Consider the following 20,997-nt stretch of genomic DNA (forward strand, 5'->3'; position numbering starts at 1 on the left):
CATTCACGGTCCGCGCTCACTGCTCCCGTGACTTCCAAGAACCATTTGTTATAGTTAGAGACCCCACCCCACATACGCTCCTGCCCTTTCAGAGAGAGATTGTGCAGATTGCACTTACATCTTTGTGTGAAAGTGATTCTATTTTAGACATCTAGAAATTTTGCCGATTTGTTTGGTCGCAAGGTGGACTGCAAACAACTTACACGGTTGCATTGCTTCGGTGATTGGATCGCGCTGCTTCCGACGCTCCCCGGCAGTGGAGTGACCAATCACGACGACCCACTCGAAAGAAGGAAAGGTCTCGGAAATAATTAATAGAGTCCCGGAAATTTCGCGGATTCCTCTGGCCTCAGGATGGACTTCCAACGTTATAGGTGCGCTCGACCCACGTTTACTTTCCCATTGGTTGATATCTTAACGAGAAATTTTTTTATTCTTGCTATTTGGCACTACCTGATCCGCTTACTTCTCTCCCAGCTGGGCGTCGTTGGCTCACGGTCGTAGACAGGCATGTCCAGACAACTGAGGGCCAATCATGAACACAGTGCGAGAAAGTGAAGGTTTTGCATTCTAGCTTGCGACTAAATGAATCCGCGAAATTTCTCGTTTGTGCTTCGGAGCTTGGGCACGTAATGGCATCCTTTTTGTGCAATGCTGCTGTTGCTTGGATGCGGATATGAAACTTTCTCCAAGCTTTGTGTCAGTGGCGGCTACAGACTTTGCAGGGCCCTGCGCCAATTACTTTTTCGGGGCCCTAGAAACTATAAAAAGGAGCCTTAACATGAGGCCTGGGTGGTATAGAATGGCTCCCAAAAAAAAGGCAGGAAAATTTTATAAATACTCTTCAAAACTACTTTTATCTTAAGAAATTTTGATGTTCTTTCTAGAAATATTATACTCAGGTTAGTTTTATTAGTGCTAACTATAAAAATTCCGGTGTAATCACGTTACTATATATAAGGCAATAAAATCTTTGAAGGTTCTTTACTGTATGAATTAATGAAAACTCTATTGAAATTGAAAGTCAGTGATTTTAAATTAGATGCGAATAAAAATTAAATTATTCCTTTTCCGATTAATGTCCATATTCTTTGCAGAAAAACTATACAAAAAGGACCATAAAACGAAAATGGCCAGAGCGGGGCCATGGGTGGGTGCCCGACTTGCCCTGCTCTGGAGCCGCCCCTGCTTTGTGTTATCACAAAAAGTCAGTCAAACTCATGATGCCCGTCCAAGCACAACTCGATGCTGGGTACAGCTAGTTCCACGGGAACACTCACGAATTGACTGCAGTTTCCCACTTGCAAAAGCAGCGCTGACACGAATCAACTAACGCATAGTTTTTAACGTACAAAGTTACACTTTCCCACTTTCCATTCCATGTACAATGGAATCGGGCGATGTTGCTGGAATATCAAATGTAAGTATAGTTTTAATGGGAATACCAAATAAAAATTAATTTATAGTACAATGGATTTAAAAAAAAAATACTTTAAATAGGCTGCTTTATAAAAAGAAAATAAAAATACTGATGAGTGTTACCTTTTCTAAGTTGTAACCATGATTCAGATATTTTCTTTGAAAAGATTATTTTGAAATGAATTTATGAAATGTTAACTGTAATCTATTAGGAGACAGGTAAAATTGAACTGAAAAAAAAAAATAGTAAAAATTAACTCTGAGTGAATTAACAATACTGTCAGCAAAGAAATGTGACCTGGCTACTAAAATACTGGAATCCATCTGAAATAATCTTAAAGTGAGTGGCTCTGTTGGTGCTGGATTAGAATGCTGGAATAAAAGACCTTTCAATCTACCCACTTTTCACGCTGAAAACCTACGCCCAGTGTTGATGAGAAAAAAAATGAGAAAAGGATGTGTTGAGGAGAGCCTAAATAACAGACCCGTTGCTACAAATCAGCCTGATCCCTCTTTATGAGTACTATCAGTCTTTGATTTTTAAAACACTTTGCCACAGCTTGTGGTATAACTTCATTAATTAAGTTTTACAGCTCAAGAAGAAGAAGAAGAAGAAGAAGAAGAAGAAGAACCCAAATATTAGATTTTTTCGAAGACAGTGAGTGATTATGGTCAGGCGTAACTGACACTAACTTGTAGTCATCTGTTTGAAATAACAAGCACGTGAAACACATGTCTTCATGCCTGCTGGGTACAGTTCATCAAACCCTTTGGAGTATGACAGAATGCCCAGTGGTATTGGCCAATGGCTACATCCGTCACATTTCCTAAACGTGAAAACCTGCGTTTTGTTCAACCAGGAACTGAACCCGTATCACATTGGTGGTAGGAGTGTGTTAAAATCACAATACCTTCATGGGCCTAACTTATGTTATTATTTACTGCTGTGTTTCATTAAGTTATCTGGGTTCTAAAATATTTCTGAGAAGTTACCATTTTCCTTTTTGAAATTCTTATGTAATGCCTATAGAAATTCTTGCCCCAACAGTAGTCACAACATCTAAAACACTTTAAGTTCAAAATGCTACAATCAACATTTGGAGTACTTTGAATGCAAACAATAATGTGCAGATTCTCATGTGAGAGTAACGAATTGCTTACTACAGAACAGCTGTTATCAAGTTAGATGCCAACTAGCACAAATTAAAATTAGATTGTTCAGTTACGTACGGCAATTTGCTTCGTCACTTGAGTCCGCACACTCTGGATATCCATTGCAACGGCTTGACCTTGACAAGCATTCTCCCGAGCTACATTGGAACTGGTCAGAGCGACAACCTGAACAACAAAACAAAGTCTTTTAGAACCTCTGAACTACCTAACAATCCAAAATTGTTATTGTCTAGGCCAATAAGTTTGGTAAAACAATGAAAAAGATAAAATAACAAGAAACAATAAAATAAATATGCTACTTAAAAAAAATGGTAGAAAAAACATCTAACCTAATCAGATACCTAAATTTTCAGAGGATTGTTAAAATAAAAAAAATAGAAACCATATCACTCAAATTTGTACCTGAGCTATCAAATATAAAGTAAAAACATAGGCTCAATATCTAAACTCTGATTATTTTGCAATAACAAACATGTTGAGTACAAATTAATTAAAAACAAAAATAACTATTTATGAAACAAAAGTTTTGGAAATAAATTTTCCTTGTATAAACAACAAAATAAATAATATTTATAATTATCCTAACCACAATCTAAATGTTCCTAATAAAATTCATTTTCAAAAATAAAACTTGAATACTATCATGCACAAACAACACATTTTAATAAATCTATTAAAATAACTAGTGAGTTGAAAACAAAATGGCACCAAACTCGAAATAAATAAATATAAGTGTAGTAGAAAGAATTATTACACTTGTTCCATAAAACTATCATTTTGAAGTAATATACATTACAAATGCCATTTTCATCCCAAAAATGATCTCTGGTTAAGAAGACCGCACTGTCGAACCCAATTCTTTCGCATGTTGAGCACCAGCTCTAATACCACTATTTATGGCATGGTTTGCATTTGAGCATAACCATTATTGGAGAAGCCGATTCATGACAGACCTCAGGGTTATGCTAACCAGGTAACTACCCAACTGAGCCACGCTAAACACCCCTAGTATTGGAAGAAATTTACAAGTAAGTAACATCTTACATCACCCTGGGACCCCATTAATCACCCACAGTACCTGCGATACAATGAAGACACTACACAACATACACACCCTAGCTCTTCAGGGGGATAGTGCAATAGCTGTGAATCAATTGAGAAAATTAATTACCCTGGCTGTCGCTCTAAGGTGTAAAGCTAATCACACCTGAAGGCTCCTTAATTTCTGATCACGGGCATCCTAAGGAACCTTACCGGAAGCCTTTTTCATATACAGGATTAGCAAATAGTGCTCCTGACTTTCAGCAACTCTTTATTTGGCTATCCGACCCTGCGGGGCGAGCCTGACAATGCCTGACAACAACTTCCTCTGCAGTTTGATGTGTAAAAGGCACATAGGATTGACATCATTCCAAGCATGATGAATTTATTCGCTTCCAAACGCAAAGTTGGTACCCAACAGACGAGTGGGCTCGAAAGTACGAGCTTCTTTACATACCGGCAACTAACCTCTAGGTTAATGCTCACTCATCTCAGTCTAGTGTACCTAGGATTTTGAGAATGACCGTAAAATAAAGAGCAATTTTTTGTCTAACACTTTGTAAAATTTATGACACTAACTGAACAATTAGTATTAACATTTTTTTTTTTACATAATTTTATTGGAGTATCTCAGTAATATTTAAGACACTTCATGCATCACTTGCCTAGATACACAAGAACACTACAATCATCTACATTATATAAGAGAAAAGGGAAAATAACTGATATGTATCTTTCATATAAAAAATTCTAAGTCACCAATACTTAAAAAAGATATATAATTAAAAATAATCCTGCCATTCAAACAAATGAATAATACAAAAATACTACTGCATAAAATGGTTACTCATAAAATACAAAAAATACTGTCACAGGTGATTGTTGAGTATTTACCAACTTTCTGCAAAATTTTCAATACCTGGAGTTTTACCCATTCACTTACCGGTGACCAATTTAATTATTACAAAATGAAATCTACGCTAATGGTAAATCTAATACTAAACAAATATATATTTCAGATAAAATCCTATGGTATATAACAAAAGTAAAAGTAGCTAGCACAGGGTTACCATATGTTCTTAGTTGGCCTGTCAATATTTTATTTTCAAGTGATATGCAGCACACTAGGGCTCAAAAACTACTAACATTGCTCTTGATAGCAATTCCAATAAAAGTTTGATTTTACAATTCAAAAGTATTACATTGCAAAGTTATAATGTGCTGTTTTGCCGAATGTGTTTAACTAATGTGTGTTCAGAGACGGATCTTATAAACATGCTGCAAATTAACACTAAATAAGTAGTAATGCAGCCTTTAAAACAGCCAGGTCAGCAGAGACTACAGAACTCAAGAAAACTGGGATAGGACTCAGCCATGGCCTCTTGCAAGGACTCATCCTCACGATAGAGGGACCAGGATTATAACAGTCCTACAAACGCAAGTCCACCTAGCAAGGGGTGTATCTGTGTCGGTGCGACGCTCGCTTGTGCTTCTAGCTCGGTGTCTCTCTATAATAGAGCAAGTATCTGAACTGGCGTGCAGTCTTCTCGTCATTCCATATGACAACTATGGGATTTGAGTGGTATCCATAACAATATATGGTGGAGAAATGAAGATAAAGGTGTAATGCAAATTCCCTGAGTGCGTTCAAGAACCTGTACCGGCTGTTTCATGCCAAAAATAAAGTATCCTGGAAACATGCATTTTAGCCATTATCACTCTCCTAAAAATCCAGTTTTAAAACCAATCCTCCCTCAGCGAATTCTTAAATGCTTTTCGTGAACACACACCACTCTGATATCTTGAGCAGTTTTCTAACACATGGTTATTTCTGCAGCTCTGCAACCCTTATGTGTAACCGTGTAGGTGGAGGTCTTAAAAGGTGAACTTTTGACATTTTGCTCAGTTCCTGCATGATATAGTAAGGATTAAATGGACTCACTGGCTATATTCAAATTTTCTTCTGAGTGCAGAAAAATAAACTATGTAATTTAGAGGCTGAGTCACCACATGCTCAACCTTTTTCTGTCTACAGCTACCCTTATTTTTACTACAACTGCTGCTATCTTCTTCATGAGGCAGAATGTTACAATCCCGGTTCACTTGCTAAATGTGTTTTCCACGTCGCTTAAACAGCTGTATATTCATATGTTAAAAGAATCACAGAAGAATGGTCTTAAAAATGTTATAAGATCTCAAAATCTTGAAACATTTCATTTTATAGCTAGATAACAATACAAGTAGTTGTAAGTTATTATATACAAGAAGATGAGTAAACAATGCTTATGATAAATAAATAATTTCATTAAGTAAAATAGATTTGGTTAGTGAAAATTATTCCTTATGTATAATAACATAAATCTGGTAACCCTGAGCTAGTGCATGACTAATGAGAAATGCAAGTTTAGTTACACCATTACCTAAGAAATTTTAACAAACATGAACTATTCCTATTCAAAACATGCACAGCTAGGTAAAATTAAAAAAAAAAAAAAATGGGGGATCTCATACACGATGGTACACAGGCATGGATAAAACCACTTTCAGCACAGTTCTGAAGAAAAAAAAACATATATTTTAGACATCTATTCTATATTTACTAAATAAAATATTCTTAAATAGATGTTGAAGCATCAAAACTTAAATAATAATAAAACAGACATTTTGTGTACGTATTCAAGGCATTTAAGTAAATATGGCCCTTGACTCATGTTAAATTAACTATAACATATTATTTCAGTGAAAGCACTTACATATCACAACCCAAAGGGGCATAAATTTGGGAGGGGTGGGGGTGGGGGGGAGGAGGGGCCACCCCTAGAAACAAAAAGCCCCTCTCTGAGGGGGGCCCGCTTATGCTTGCAAATCCATAACTGTAAAAAGGGAATGATGAAGGTTATCCTGTGGCCACCCCTGGAAATTTCGCCAATGTTACAACCATATAATTTTTTTACTCCAACACACCAAAACATGTAAATGTTTAAATAGACCCCACAGTGGAATCTGAATGTAGAAAATAATCAAGTAAATTAGTCCTTAAATGGGAGTTTGTAAGCTGTGAAGACTAAATACACAACTAAAAGTGCAGGCCCCCTTTCTCAAGAGATGCCTCTTGTCTCACAATTACTTGCATTCCTCTGATCTTTTGTGATGCGATTAATCCACCTGCACTAAATAATAACTGAATATTCATATTGGTAGCCATGACAGGAGGAATATTGTTTTTGTTATATAAATTTAGTATTATTTTAGTAAAACCTTATTATTTCATTCAAGTAAGCTATTGGAATGACTCGTTAGTACATTTACATGCTTCTTCTCACAAAAGGGAAAAATTATTTAAAAAAAAGATTAAAAATTAATCAATGTAGAGCCAAGATTTTATGGTTTATTTACTAAGATGTTGCAATATACAACACATTGTAAAATGTTTCTTAATATGATATGTACTATTTTAACAATTTTAATGTAATTTTGATTAACACAGAAACTTAATTTTTTTAAATAAAATAATTTATAGTTTTAACATATGCGTAGATTTACAAAACATAAATGGGCAAAAATGTAGTTTGTTTGTCAGAAAATACCAGAGTTGGTGAAAGTAAAGATGAGGTCATAAGAAGTGGATTATTAATCACAGAATATAATCAATTTTTACAAAACCACTTGAACCAATCATTTTGTAATGGACTTCATAATAAAATTAAACATTCTTTGATTTTTGAATGTTATAAAAAAAATTTCTGTGCCTTGATCGTTGCACATTTTATAATAAAATCAAGTTTGAAAAGTAGGGGTGCAACGTTTATGCAAAAAAAAAAATATATATATTTTTTTTTGTTAGGTGAAGTTATTCATAAAAACAAAACCCATCCATGGAAAGTACGTTTATTTATAAAGTGGAGTATATAGAAGCACGCCGAACAATTTAAATTAATATGTCACGCAAAGAAAACCTTTCTTCAACTTTAAATAGAAACACAAAATGTAAATGCAAGCCTGAACTAAGGCATAACTATTGTCGTAGTACACACCCTGAAAGAGTACCGGCCAACAAATGTAGTTATCTCAGCACTCGACAGAGAGCGCACGTTGCATGCAATCAGCGACATATCAGTATTGATATTCAACTACGTGTGCGCGCTCCATACGGGAAGCAACATAACCAAACATGAATGATGCCAACTAGCGCTGGCTACATTTTTATAAGCGGTACACAGTGGCGAGGCAGACGAAAATATAAAGGTTATAACATTTAAAAAGTCTTTAAAAGAAAATTTACACATCAGACAACTTTGTATTTCTGTTAATTAAATAAGTAAGTGGTAATGTCCAAATAAATATTAGGTTTCTACTTTAAAACACATCATTTTATACGGAAAAGATACCTACACAAAGTGCTCTGACTCAAATAGCGGGACCAAAAACATTTACGTGAGAATTTTTTTAAATCCAAATTTTGACGCCCTAATATATAGGTGCGATGATTATGCGATAAAACAGGGTAAATACTGCTATTGACTAGTATTTCAGTGTTACATTGTTTATTTGATTGTATTTCAGTGTTATATTTCGTACTGACAGTAACTTTAGTTGTATTTGGGTTTTATCTCAACTCACCATATAATCTTGCCCTTATTAAATCAGTACTACATTTACGGACTAAATAAACCATCAAACAGAAAGATTTAGCCCACTCTAAAAGTTCAAAATGTTAAGTTGTTTGAAAAATGTAAGCCTGTTCACATACACAAAAAATCTGTAACAATTAACTAGCAAAAAAAAAAGTATATGTTTACAGTATTTTTTTTTAACTGTGATGCAAGATGATTCAAAATCCTGGCAAGACTTCTATTTAAGAATATCGAGAGATGCAACACCAGTGACATCTAATCGAAACACTCATGGCAGGCTGGTGGGGGGAGCGAGGGGGATAGTCAAGTAAAACAGTTCCACATCTAACCAAAACAGTTTTGCTCATCTGAAAAGTCTCGACAATCGTAGAAGTTGTCGCAGCGTTGCTCATGTTTGATGCACACTCCCTCACCGCACATGAACTCTGTAGGCAAGCAGTTGCCTGCTTCACCTACATTAGGAGAACGTGCAACAACGCTCAAGTTTCATGTAAGCTTAAAAGGAACTTTCATATCACACTTGAAGAGGCACAGTTACCAATAACAAACGTACAAATTTTATGAAATAATTTTTTTGTATACAACTACCATTTAAATTTAATTTTAAATACTATTCTAGTGCCTTAACATATTTCATTAATTCTAGCTACTGATACATACATAACTTAAATTATCTACCAATTAATACTTGTGTGAATTAAGTTACTTTTAAAAAGACATTCACACTTTAATATTTTAAAATATCAAAACAAGACAAAAACAATCAAATATGTCATGTATTATATGTCATTTATTACCATTATTTTTAGTCTCTACTAAAATAAAATAATTTGCACTTCAGCCTGAAATCCCTAGCTAAATAATAATTTCTGGTTTTATAATTAATAAACAGTGGCAAATTTTTATTAAAAAGAAGAAAAAAATGCAGGACAATTAATTGAACTGAAAAATCAATATTAATTTCTAAAAAAATTTATTTTGAGCTATAAAAAAAATATGTACTTTTAAAAACATTCCAACCTTTTAAAATGACTACGAAAATAAGTTGAAGTTTCAAAAAAAAAATGTTCAATGACAGATATTGATTATTTCTCAGTTATCACAGCAACATATTTTTATAACTTGCTTCTAAGGTTTGAGGTTAATTGAGATTAGAGTAATCTCATACTCAAAGTACACCTATCCCTCACTTAGCACGTCTTCAGATTGCACGGATTCATTTAGCACAATGTTAATTTTACTGCCCCAGCCTTGAACAGCACGTCTTTAAATTTCAGTTAACATGGAATCTCCACAGGCAATAAAAAACAGTCGGGCACGACACCACAAAGTCTGTTTCAACTTTTGTAAACAGATGTGCCGTGGGATACAGTTAGCCAAACAAGGGGGAAAGAGATGCGCGCGCATGTCTGACTACGCTATCGGCTGTTGTACAAACATCAGCTATGGCAAGTTAAATTGCGGATATGGAGTGTAAGGGACCAAATATTTTTACGTCCGCGTGTATGCCGCAGTGCCGTACCATTGTCGCTGGCCACAAACCGGGCCGTGAACTACGTCTAGCCAGTGGCAGGGAATTCACTCAAAAAAAAGCAACGTCTACCCATTCAGCTGCCGGAAACTGTACGTGCTTGATCACTCATAATGCACCGTGTTCAAGTATTTGAGACAAAACTAGAAGTATTACGGCGCGAAGATTGTCATGAAGGACACGCTTATGTTGGTCGTACTTTAGTTTTAAGCAAGTCAACTGTGCGCCCAATGGTACGAAATAAGGACTCTTACCAAAAGTTTATATAAGTCTGATACTGTTGGTTGTACTAGCGGGAATATATTTGACATTACCGAAAGAGAAATGAACAATTGATGCAGATGGAAAAGGTTGTTAAATTAATGTTGCAATGAAAAAAAAAAATCATTGGCCTGACAGGATTAGTGTGAACCAGGTGGTGATACGCAAAGAAGCACTTTAATTTTTGAAAAATAAAATGTAATTATCCGGACAGTAATATCGGTTTCACTGTGAGTAAATGATTGTTTGGAAAGGTATGTGACGAAAGTTAAAGGTCACGCCCGGGTGGGTAAGTCAGGCAGCCGACTGGCGATACAGTACATAAACACGTATCTCCAGTTACACTGTGTCGTATTTGTCATACAAAGTGCGATGGGAGGCATATAAAGATAAATGGTGTGACATATTTATAGTTGAGTGTTATTGTACGCATTTATATTACGTAAATTATATTTTCCTACACAATTTTGGAACACATTAAATAAATTAGCCTTGCTATTTATGGAAACTAATGCATCAGAATACGCGATTTCGAATAACACGAGCATTTTTAGTAACGAATTAGTCGTGCTAAGTGAGGGCTAGGTGTAGAGAAACTACAATGTTTTATGACTAATACATAGGTACCTAATTTATGACAACATACTTTTATAATTTTAAAGATAATTTTTATTTAACACGTACCTCAAATTGTACCGTTAAATGAAATGGTATATCAAGAAAATCGTGATAATAATGTTCTAATCATCTTTATTATGTACTGTGAATGGATAGTTAATTATTAGGTATGTGTATAGTAGTTGAATAGTTGTGTTTACAGTATTGGTAAATATGATGAGGTTTACGATATTTTAAATTGCAGTATGCTCAAGGTACAAGTTAGCAAAGTGCTCATGTGATCCCATCCTCTTTGCCTACAGTTATGAAATAACTAGCAGTATGCTCATTCTTCGCACTGGATATAATATATTTATGTCACAAAATGTTACAAAAGTATTGTCTTGCCTAACAAAATACAGCAGAGAACATTTCACATTGTTAAAAATCTCAACCTTTTGAATTTAATATATATATATATATAATCAAATTAGGAAAAAAAAATTATAAGCACTCAGATCTACATAAAGAAATATAAACCAAAGATGATATCTAGATAAAATAGTTTGTAAGCTAAATGATAATTTAGCTTTTATAATTTAAAATTTGCCTATGTTATGGCTGGAATAAATAATTATAACTAACCAAAAAAAAAAAGCACAGTGAAAGAATAAATAAGCAAATTACACAGAAAAAAAGAGAGAGAGATTGTTTTAAGAATACTTCCAAATCTAAAATAAACAGAAAAATAAATATACTGCTGATAAAAAGAAAATAATAAAAGTGTTTAATAAGAATTTTTTCAATTGCAATAGTCATTTCCTGTGAAATAAAAAAGAAATTAATCTAAATCAAACCGAATGTATGCAGAATTAAATGGTGAGGGAAAAATTTTTTTGAAAAAAATATTTTAAAAAATAATCAAACATCACGAATTAGAAATTCGGCATGTAATTCATTGTACACAGGTGTACATGATAGGGTAAATACTGTCATTTGAGGATGATCAGAAGTGGAGATAATTGGGAAATTTGGTGAATATTCACATAAATCTCTAAATAGTATAAAACAAAGTCATTGTCTTTTCCGTTTGTTTCTCCGCTTACTTCATATAAAACACGCAACAGATTTTGATACAGTTTTCATTAATGGAAAAAGTGTTAAATAAGGAAAGTTTGTATATATATAATGGGTAGATATTTTGTACTAAGTGTCTGAACTATGACAGTGTTTGTCAATACAGCAGCACCTCTCCCTATAGCATAGAATGATTAGTTAAGATAACACAATTTATTATTTTGTTTATTTATTTACTCTCTAAATAGTAGAAAAAAAGATGCTTCATATTTATTGTCCCTGTTGTACATAATCCGAGTATTGGCTCTTTTTTTAGTACAAAGTAAATTTGAGTTTATGTTTTTTTTTTATCTTTTGTTTATTCACATAGTGAATTTTGATTATTTGTGGATTTAAGATGATATATTTTGATTTTTTTAAGGATAAAACTTCATTTATTATAATTTTAAGTTATTAGTTTTTAATTTTGATTTCATTTAATTTTTCAAGGGAATTTTAACATTATTATGTTGTACATATTGCGAATATTGGGTATTTTTTTTATTAGGTAGTTAAGTTGAGGATATGTTTTTTTTATTTATGTAGTAAATTTCTTCAAATGTCAGGTGATTGATTTATGAGAAGAAATATTTATTTGTTTGTGGATTTAGGTTCATTTTTTTTTAAAAATAAAACTTTATTTCTTCTAATTTTAAAGTCATTATTTTTTTCAATGTAATTATGCCACGAAGAAATCGTCCAAATATAGGCCTTAGTACCAGAGATGCAACCAGAAAACATCTACGTCTTAATGATAAAACCAAAGAAGAAAAGGAAATAAGGTTGTCTAATAGAGGAGAAAGTAATTCTATAAGAAATAGAAAAACATCTGTAGAACGTGTGTTACGTCTTAGTCTTGACCGAGACAGACATACTAGGTCATAGAGAGCCAGATAATCCTCCAATGAACGTGAAGTTTGTTTTAGTCATGGCATGGATAGATATAGATTTCAGAGGGCGATTAGTTTGTGTACAAATAAATGGAATTCTGTAACGAATTAAGATTCTCATTTATAAATAGTATAAAACAAAGTCGCTATTCGTGTCTGTCTGTTTGTTCGCTTACTTCTTCTTAACTACAGAATGAATTTTGATTCTGTTTTAACAATCATTTAGAGAACTTTTTCCGGAAGGTTTATGTGTACAATACATTCATTACAAATTAAAAAAATACGTAGTAGAGAAATCTCGGTGTTTTGTAATCAATTCGTAAAAAGACGCTCAATGCTTATGTGTACTGACTTATTAAATCTAAATGAGCCACATTAATAGATTGCATCCGTGCGAAGTAAGGGTGTGTTGCTAGTATAAAATATCTAAACTAAATCAAATTTTGAAAAAAATTGCTTTGATATGCACATGGAGAATCTATTTACAATTTTTAATGGATTTAGACTTTCCCGTTTCTGCACTATACAAACAACACAGACATTACAACAGACAGACAAACAAACACTTTATTTTTTATTGATACATAGGACAATGGGTATTCTGCTGTTAAAAAACTTTCCTTTTTGTCATAGTTTGTACACTATGAAGAAATCTACCCTAAAAATCAAAACAAAAAACAGACATAAATTCCTAAACAATACACTATTTTCCATACATATTTATGACTGTTCCACCATGACTTAATTTACATAATTTACTAAAATTACAATTTTTAACTTAAACATTTACAAACATAAATTTTTCATTAAATATATATAATTTATAGACATAAAATGATAAACATTAGGAAAAAATTTAAAGCCAGTGAACTTACGACAGAGGCTTTCATCGGAACCGTCTCTGCAGTCACGTCTTCCATCGCATCTTTGGCGAAGACCCACACAGCTGCCATCCTGACAAGTGAAGTAGTTCGGTCCGCACGTTGTTGGTTGTGGTTCTACAAGGTACATTCAGAGAAAATCAGATGCATCAGCAACAGAAATTGTGCTACCAACACATTTCTCACAGTTGCTAGGTTTAAAATTACGGGATGGGCCAATCCAATCTTCAAATACCAACAGAGCCTTTGTATTCGAAGAAATCAATATTTGAGGAATAAAGAAAATAAAAAATTACCATGTCAATTTTTTCTTCATACCTACCTATCCTGTTATCATTCTCCAAGTTATTGTACCTTTAAAATGTAATTATATAGGTAAATAAAATTACAATATGCATTGATTCTGGAAAATTATTTTGCGAAACCACCATTAAAGAGCAGAATGTTTAAACACCATAATTAATATTTTTAATTTATTGTACATTAGTTTATTTTTGACCCTTTAAAACTTGATTCGGATTTGAGAGGTATACACGAGGTACGTACTTTCTGGGATTAAAATTAGAGAAAATTGGGATCTGACCCATCACAGTTATAACAGAAAAGTCAACTTACATCAATAAGTCCCAAACGTACATTGCGTGTAATAAAACACAATTATTTAATGAAGAAATATACAGGATGGTTGTAAAAATATTTACTTTCACAGTTTTAACTAGCTAACGAATCTTTGTGGCATAATGGCATACTTAGCTGAATATTTTTTCATGGTGGCAGATGCCAGAGTTTCAATACCAGACAAAAGTACACAAGCTTGTGACATTTCAGAAATACAACATGCAAGATGTCCTGAGTTAGCCAAATGGTGTAAGAATATGAATATTAGTAAGCACCATTGATTGATTAAAACTTACGTACTAATGTTTGCCTGAAAACAAATATGTTCACATTGTGACCCCTCTTCATGGAATTGTAAATTCCTGGTTATTTACAGGTTTTAAAGACTCTGAATTTAAAAATTCCAGGTTGTTAGTTTTACTTGGTTGACATATAATTATAAAAGTCTCAAGACCCATGCCAATGTAAAATATTCCCTGCAATGGCAGGATATAAAATGAAAGCAAGTAGGTAGAGCTTAAGGGAGATTAGGCATAGCCATCTTGCAATTTCAAATATTTTAATACCTCTTGCAATAAAGCTTCCATGCTAAATATTATGGTTTGACATGGCATAGGACTTAGCTTTGGCTATTTGTTGAAGTACACACCTGTGAAATGGTGTGATTATCATGACAGTTGTAGTCGCCAGTGGGAAATAGTATGCTGTTTTCTTGTTGCTCTTACAGACTAGAGATTGTTGGTAAATATGTTGTTGTAACAAGGTACAGAACGTCTGAGAGATATGATTTATGCCTGGACATACCAGAAATTTGGATGAATATTTCCAAAATTAGAATTATAGCAAAAAGAGGGAAAAAATCTAGGATGATGGGTTCTTAAAACCCCTCCAAAATATAAGTGAAACTCACCAGGACACGATTCTTCATCTGAGCCGTCTCTGCAGTCTCTTCGCCGATCGCACCGTCTTCGATCATCAATGCAGTCACCGTCAGCACAAGTGAACTCACCCGGTGCGCAGGACTTTGGAGCTAGAACACATAGTCACAATCAATAACACAGAACCATTCTGCCATGCGATACACAATCATAATATACGTACTGCTTAATATATTCAAACATAATTTACTTCAAAAGGTTGGCAATGTAATTTAATAAAACATATCAAATTTAATATTAATATTTTTACATGAAAAAAATTGCATGTGACACAATTAAGTTTATATACTTCAAACTCACTTTTGCTTCATTGGGGGTTTAGCCCTTAATCCCCACACAGGGTTTGAAGATTACACCTATACATTTAGTGGGAATATACTAATTTTTTTGATGCGAAGAATTGTAATGGGACAGAAATTGTAGGTCTCATTAACTTTTTTTTTCCTGTGAAAATTTCATTGCATGGTGCACGCAAATCGTAACAAATTTACTCTTATCATTTTGTCGTAATGTGCTTAAAGAAGTATAACTTCAAAAATAAATAAAAAGTCCTGATTATTCCTGAATTGGATGAAAATCCTAATGGAAGGAATCAACAAATCAACATTGATACTCATATTAAAAATATACAGTAATCATAGTCAAGAACATCAGCTTAAACTCCTAAACCACTGGAATATGATTTCAAACGATCCCATTGGAATCAATGGAATCTTTTTATTTCAGAATCGGAATCAACCCACCAATAACTTAACGATAGAACAAATTGTATTGTTGCAATGGGAAACACGGGAAAAGCTGCTGTGAGCCCAAAGGTTTTCTCAGGGCAATCACGCCTTCAGCTGCATCTCCACTTCCCCTCCTCCCACGACCGTTCTTTCAGCCGGCTCGGTCAAGACAACCCTCCTGTCGTGTGCAGGAAGCAAGGAGATGCGTAGAGTGCAGACGGTCAGACTTACAGCAGTTGACTTCGTCAGCCCCGTCGTTACAGTCCCTGTACCCATCGCAGTGGTACGCAGCAGACAGGCAGCGCCCATCACCGCAGCGTACTTCGTCAAGCTGACACGTCGCTGGCTCTGGAAACCAAACACCAACAAACCACTGTGGTTCACCTAACACACAACAATGTTCATCTTTGAATTGATCATTTAAAAATAGCAAAAAAAAAAAAAAAAAGCCTTATGTACAGCTCGCAGATTAGAACCGTGCAAAAATTCTTCAGTGTAAATATTTTTTTTTTCTGTTACTCCAGAGAAACTTACTAACATACATTATTATGCTGCTAAATTTGTAGACATCATGTCCTGAGAGTTTTCGTGTTGCAAAGTTTGAAAAAAACATTATAAAGTTCAACTGTGTACATAACTTCAGGAAGCTTTGCAACAGAAGTTACATTCAGAGTTGGATTAAGCAAAGGAACGTTTTTACGAGCGATGTTCGTGGGGGTACCCAGAACATTCAAAGGTCGGAAGGCAGGAGAATGCTAAAGGTGTCTCGTACACAAGTTGCATTTGCCAGTGGAATGTTTATCGTTAAATGTCACTATCAAATAATTTTGCTATTCTTGAATGCTAACCATAAAAAATCTTCAGAATTCTCCAAAGGTTACCAAATGAAAATTTTTATTTGCACACTGTTTAGCATCCAAGTGCCATTACCTATCCTTATAAGAGGATGCTATTTAAGTTCTCTCCAGCCAATAATTTCCCTTGAGCATTACTTCTAAAACTTTATTCCTCAATCAGCAAACGCAAGAGCTAAAGACAAAGAAGCTGGAGTGAACCTTCATGTCTCATGTGGAGTTTGATCTACAGCGATTCATTCACAATTGTGGCATATCCAGGATTTCGTAAAAGAACGGGAGGGGGAGGTGTAGCCTGCATTTATTCAAAACGTGTCATATCCTAAAGCATAAAACAGTAATCTGGAAATTTTACCAGTGCAGTGATGCAATTCCATAAATTGCCCCTCAAAACAATAGTGATGCAAGTGCACTAAAAATTATTAATTTAAATTGTAAAAAAACTATAAAATAAATGCCAATTGAGAAAATTATTGTTATTTATTTCACCAAAAAACTGCGATGTAATGTTAAGTATATAAAGATCGCAGGCTTCCAGGGGTACTGTATGAAGTTGCTTGGCTTGTGGGTTCCAGCTGCATCGAGGTTGAAGATTTCACAGATGTTTCGTTTGACCTTGCCGACGCCATCTTCCGGGTAGCAGTTATATACTGAGGTGTTCTCAAAACCAAGCTCTGCATCCCACAAAAGACAGACCAACCCTGATTGGCCAGACAACCCCCAGCCAACCAGGAGAGAAGAGGCCACTGATTGGCAAGCAGTCCCAACCAATCACAGAGGCCCAGCTCCCACTGGCCAAACCAACCGGCCAACCATAAGAAAGGAAGATTCTGATTGAACCGCAGCTGCAGTCAATCAGACGAGAGTATTTAAAGGTAGGAGAATTTCCAAAGCCTCAAGTCGGTAGCTACTACCCTGAAGATGATGACTGCAAGGTCAATCAAAACGACGGTGAAACATTCGACAGAGAAGCGGCTAGAACCCACAAGCCAAGAAACTTCTAATGTTGAATAAGTTTTAAACATTTCCTTAAGATTTAAAAATTATGTCTGTTACCATTACACATACAGTTCACAGGTGAATCAAGACTGGTAGGTAAAGGAGGAGGGGGGGGGGGGCCGGTTAAGAACCCTCTTAGCCCATCTGTAGATCCACCACTGCTTCCCAGAGATACGGAGATATAAAACCTGACAGAGAGGTTGCCAGTGGCCACAGGGTGTTCTTAAGAGTGCACACAATTGCTTTCCGCCCAAGCATTCCATCACAGCTTTGCTATCTTGCATTATCCTGCGTCACCTTTCAGGGGGTGCCATGTGTTCAGAAACCTGACTCTCACTGGGTGATATACTGTCAATAGGCAATTCACACACAACTTTATTATTATGGTAACTGCTAAGATAATTCATGCACAAGGACAAAATAATATTTTTAAAGGACTAAAAATGAAAAGGTATATATTAAGAAAAATACAATAAAATCTTCTTGGTATGAGGGTAGGAAAACCAGTAAGCTACTTTGCAATTATGTAACATTAATGAACTAAAATTTTAATCCTGGTAAACTGCAATAATAATTAGAGGAAAATAACCATCTATCTTAACTGACAACCAAAATTTGCTGCAAATATGTAATTAAAAGTAAATCAAATTTTTAATTCCTTGTAAGAGGTTACTCTTAGACATTATTTTTAAGCACTGACATGAAAATAAATGGGTGGGAACACACTTTATGTAAAGTTACGAAATTTTACCTCAAAATCTGAAAGCTGTAAATTTGTCATATTTCACATCCTTTTCAGCCTTAATAATTTGTTATAAGAATCGGTGGTGTATACGATCACTGATTTAATACAAATTTGAACATACACTCTACAAAATCACATTAAAGTTATGAGATAACTTATCTAACTACTTCTACTCTATAAAGCAATAAATATTTGTTAAAAACATACATACACAAACAGCACACACGAGATAAATTTTGTTTCTAAGAGGCCACAATCAGTAAGTCGGCGATGTCTCACGTCATAAAAAATTTTTGCATGCATTTTCAGTGTATCGATAATGATGTATCACATACAGACAAATTTACCCAAACAAATATACTTACCTTCATATCACACATTAATGTTTTAAATTGTAGATAAACTGTAAATGCCATGTTTAACTTAACTTGTACCTTTATAAATTTATAATTTTTACTTAAATAAAACTGCAGTTTATTTCACAAAATGTAGCAATAGATCTGCAAATGCACCAGGCCCAAAACACAACAAATAAAATTAGACAGCAACACTCATAACGACAGCAAACAGGTGGAGCAACAGAAGCATTAACAACACAAACAAGCAGCCAGGCAAGAGAACAGGCATTAGTGGAAAAAGCACTAAATTTTTACATCTCTCTTTTTTTTTTTTTAGTTTATATCAGAAGAGAAAAATCTCAAACCATTTCTTTAGGAGTCCTGCAGTAAATAATTTTGGTATATATTTACAATAAAATATGGCTTAGCTCAGTTTGAGAGCATCTAGAAAAAGTTCAATCATGCTTTATACTTATATATTTTTGCATGATTTTATTCCTTACTTTGTTAAATAAACATATCAATTTTTAAAATTACACGGTAGGAGGAATGGAAGTACCACAGATGCTGAGTGCGTTCAAAGTCAAAGTAATGGTTTGAAAACTTTCGGCAATGTCCCAAGGCACATACGCCCACTTTCAACCGTAGCGCAGCCAATCTCGTCACTTCCATCCCTACACTCGGGAGAACCATCGCAGTGGCGTGCACCGTCTATACAAGTCCTGTCCCAACACGTGAACTGATCTGCCGCGCAAGTCTCTGCAAATCCCATGCAAAAAATAACACACATATGCCAAGCAATGCAATTTATATAAATAACCTAGCACACTCTTAATGCTTTAAAATTAGAAAGACCACACTCATATTAATTACTAGCACCTGTTACTCGTAGCATAATGCAAAATAACAGAAAAAAAATTATATATATATTTATTATGATGTTAAAAAAAAGCAAAGCTAAAATCACACTCTCATGTTCAAAATTTAAAAAAAATAAATACACAAGAATACTCATTTATGGATAAAATATTTTTCTTAGCAAGTTTTATTTCCTAGCAAATGATTTTTTTTAAATATATAACTGTTTTGTTCCCTTTCTCCAACATCCACACATTATGGTCTAGTTAATACCAAGTCAAGAAGTGAAATTGTACTTCCAACAGTAACATTGGTCACACAAAGTTTTTTTGTTCTCCGGGCTGAATTTGTGAATTGAGTTCATTGAATTTGTCGGGATAAACGCAAGAATACATGCCAAAAAAGGAATTGATATCAGCAAAAAAAAGTGTAGAAACAAAATGTGACACGTGCTGAAAAAGCTGTTAAAAAAATTGCAGTTGGTTATATAGGTGCTATCTCTAAACACAAAAATAATGGGTTGAGCTTATGGTAAACAAGATTGATACTGTTGACAAATATCTATGTCGAGGCAGAAAATGTCAGGAAGTAGATTAAGGTGAAGCTCAAAGCAGGTTAACATCACTATTTGTAACATAAGCAGACATACAAGTCAGGAAAAAGGCAAAATAAACGCAGCAAAATAAGGCGGTAGTGAACTTGGGTTATCAAAATTACAATTGCCAGTATTTAGCGGAAAAAATCTCCGGGAGTAGATAACATTCAAAGATTTGTTTGAAGCAGCCGTTCACGACAACAAAATGTTGTTTGGTGCTCAAAAGTTAGAACACTTGAAGGAGGTACTGCAAGGCGAAGTAGAAGAGCTCTTCAAATTCATCCCAGTGAGAAGTGCAAATTACAGTGAAGCATGGACTATCTTGAATACTGGGTATGGGAATAAACATTAATTGATTTGGTCAACATTAAAACGTTAATGCAGCCAATTGTGCAGCATGAGTCTGTCACATTATTATATTACGTAGACCAGCGGTTCCCAATAAGATGTTCCGTGGAACCCCGGGGTTCTTTGGCAGGGTCACAGGGGTTCCGTGAGTCAGGTAAAATGTCATATAAAGCAGGCACAATTATTGTCAAATAACTCCTTTGAAGGAGTTGGGGTTCTGCCAAAAGAAAAGACAATCATAGGGTTGGGAACCGCTGACGTTGACTATTGGACAATGCAGTGGAATGTACAAGGCTTTCTAAAGGTTCTTGGTCGCAGATAAATTGAATATAGACTCTAAAAGACAGTGGCAGTTATAATCAACTACGAATGAATTGCCAACATTTGTAATACATTTGACACAGTTCCTGGAACATCATATCCGTGCTTTGTC

General features: G+C 34.5%; 1 protein-coding gene across 27 annotated transcripts in view; it reads right to left on the reverse strand.

Annotated features, from left to right (window-relative positions):
- The window catches only part of LOC134542023 (basement membrane-specific heparan sulfate proteoglycan core protein), a 649,742-nt gene that overhangs the window by 136,682 nt on the left and 492,063 nt on the right, over window positions 1–20,997 (reverse strand). For 26 of the 27 annotated variants that reach the window (XM_063385818.1, XM_063385827.1, XM_063385841.1 and 23 more), the window contains 4 exons: window positions 16,059–16,175; window positions 15,072–15,191; window positions 13,538–13,660; window positions 2,650–2,757 (listed from right to left, as the gene is read on the reverse strand). In XM_063385818.1, coding sequence (XP_063241888.1) covers window positions 2,650–2,757; window positions 13,538–13,660; window positions 15,072–15,191; window positions 16,059–16,175 — 468 coding nt within the window. The remainder of the gene's footprint in view (window positions 1–2,649; window positions 2,758–13,537; window positions 13,661–15,071; window positions 15,192–16,058; window positions 16,176–20,997) is intronic. The other variant, XM_063385820.1, reaches the window with a different exon arrangement.

Source organism: Bacillus rossius (assembly GCF_032445375.1).
Source record: "Bacillus rossius redtenbacheri isolate Brsri chromosome 4 unlocalized genomic scaffold, Brsri_v3 Brsri_v3_scf4_2, whole genome shotgun sequence".
NCBI classification, from domain to species: Eukaryota; Metazoa; Arthropoda; class Insecta; order Phasmatodea; family Bacillidae; genus Bacillus; species Bacillus rossius.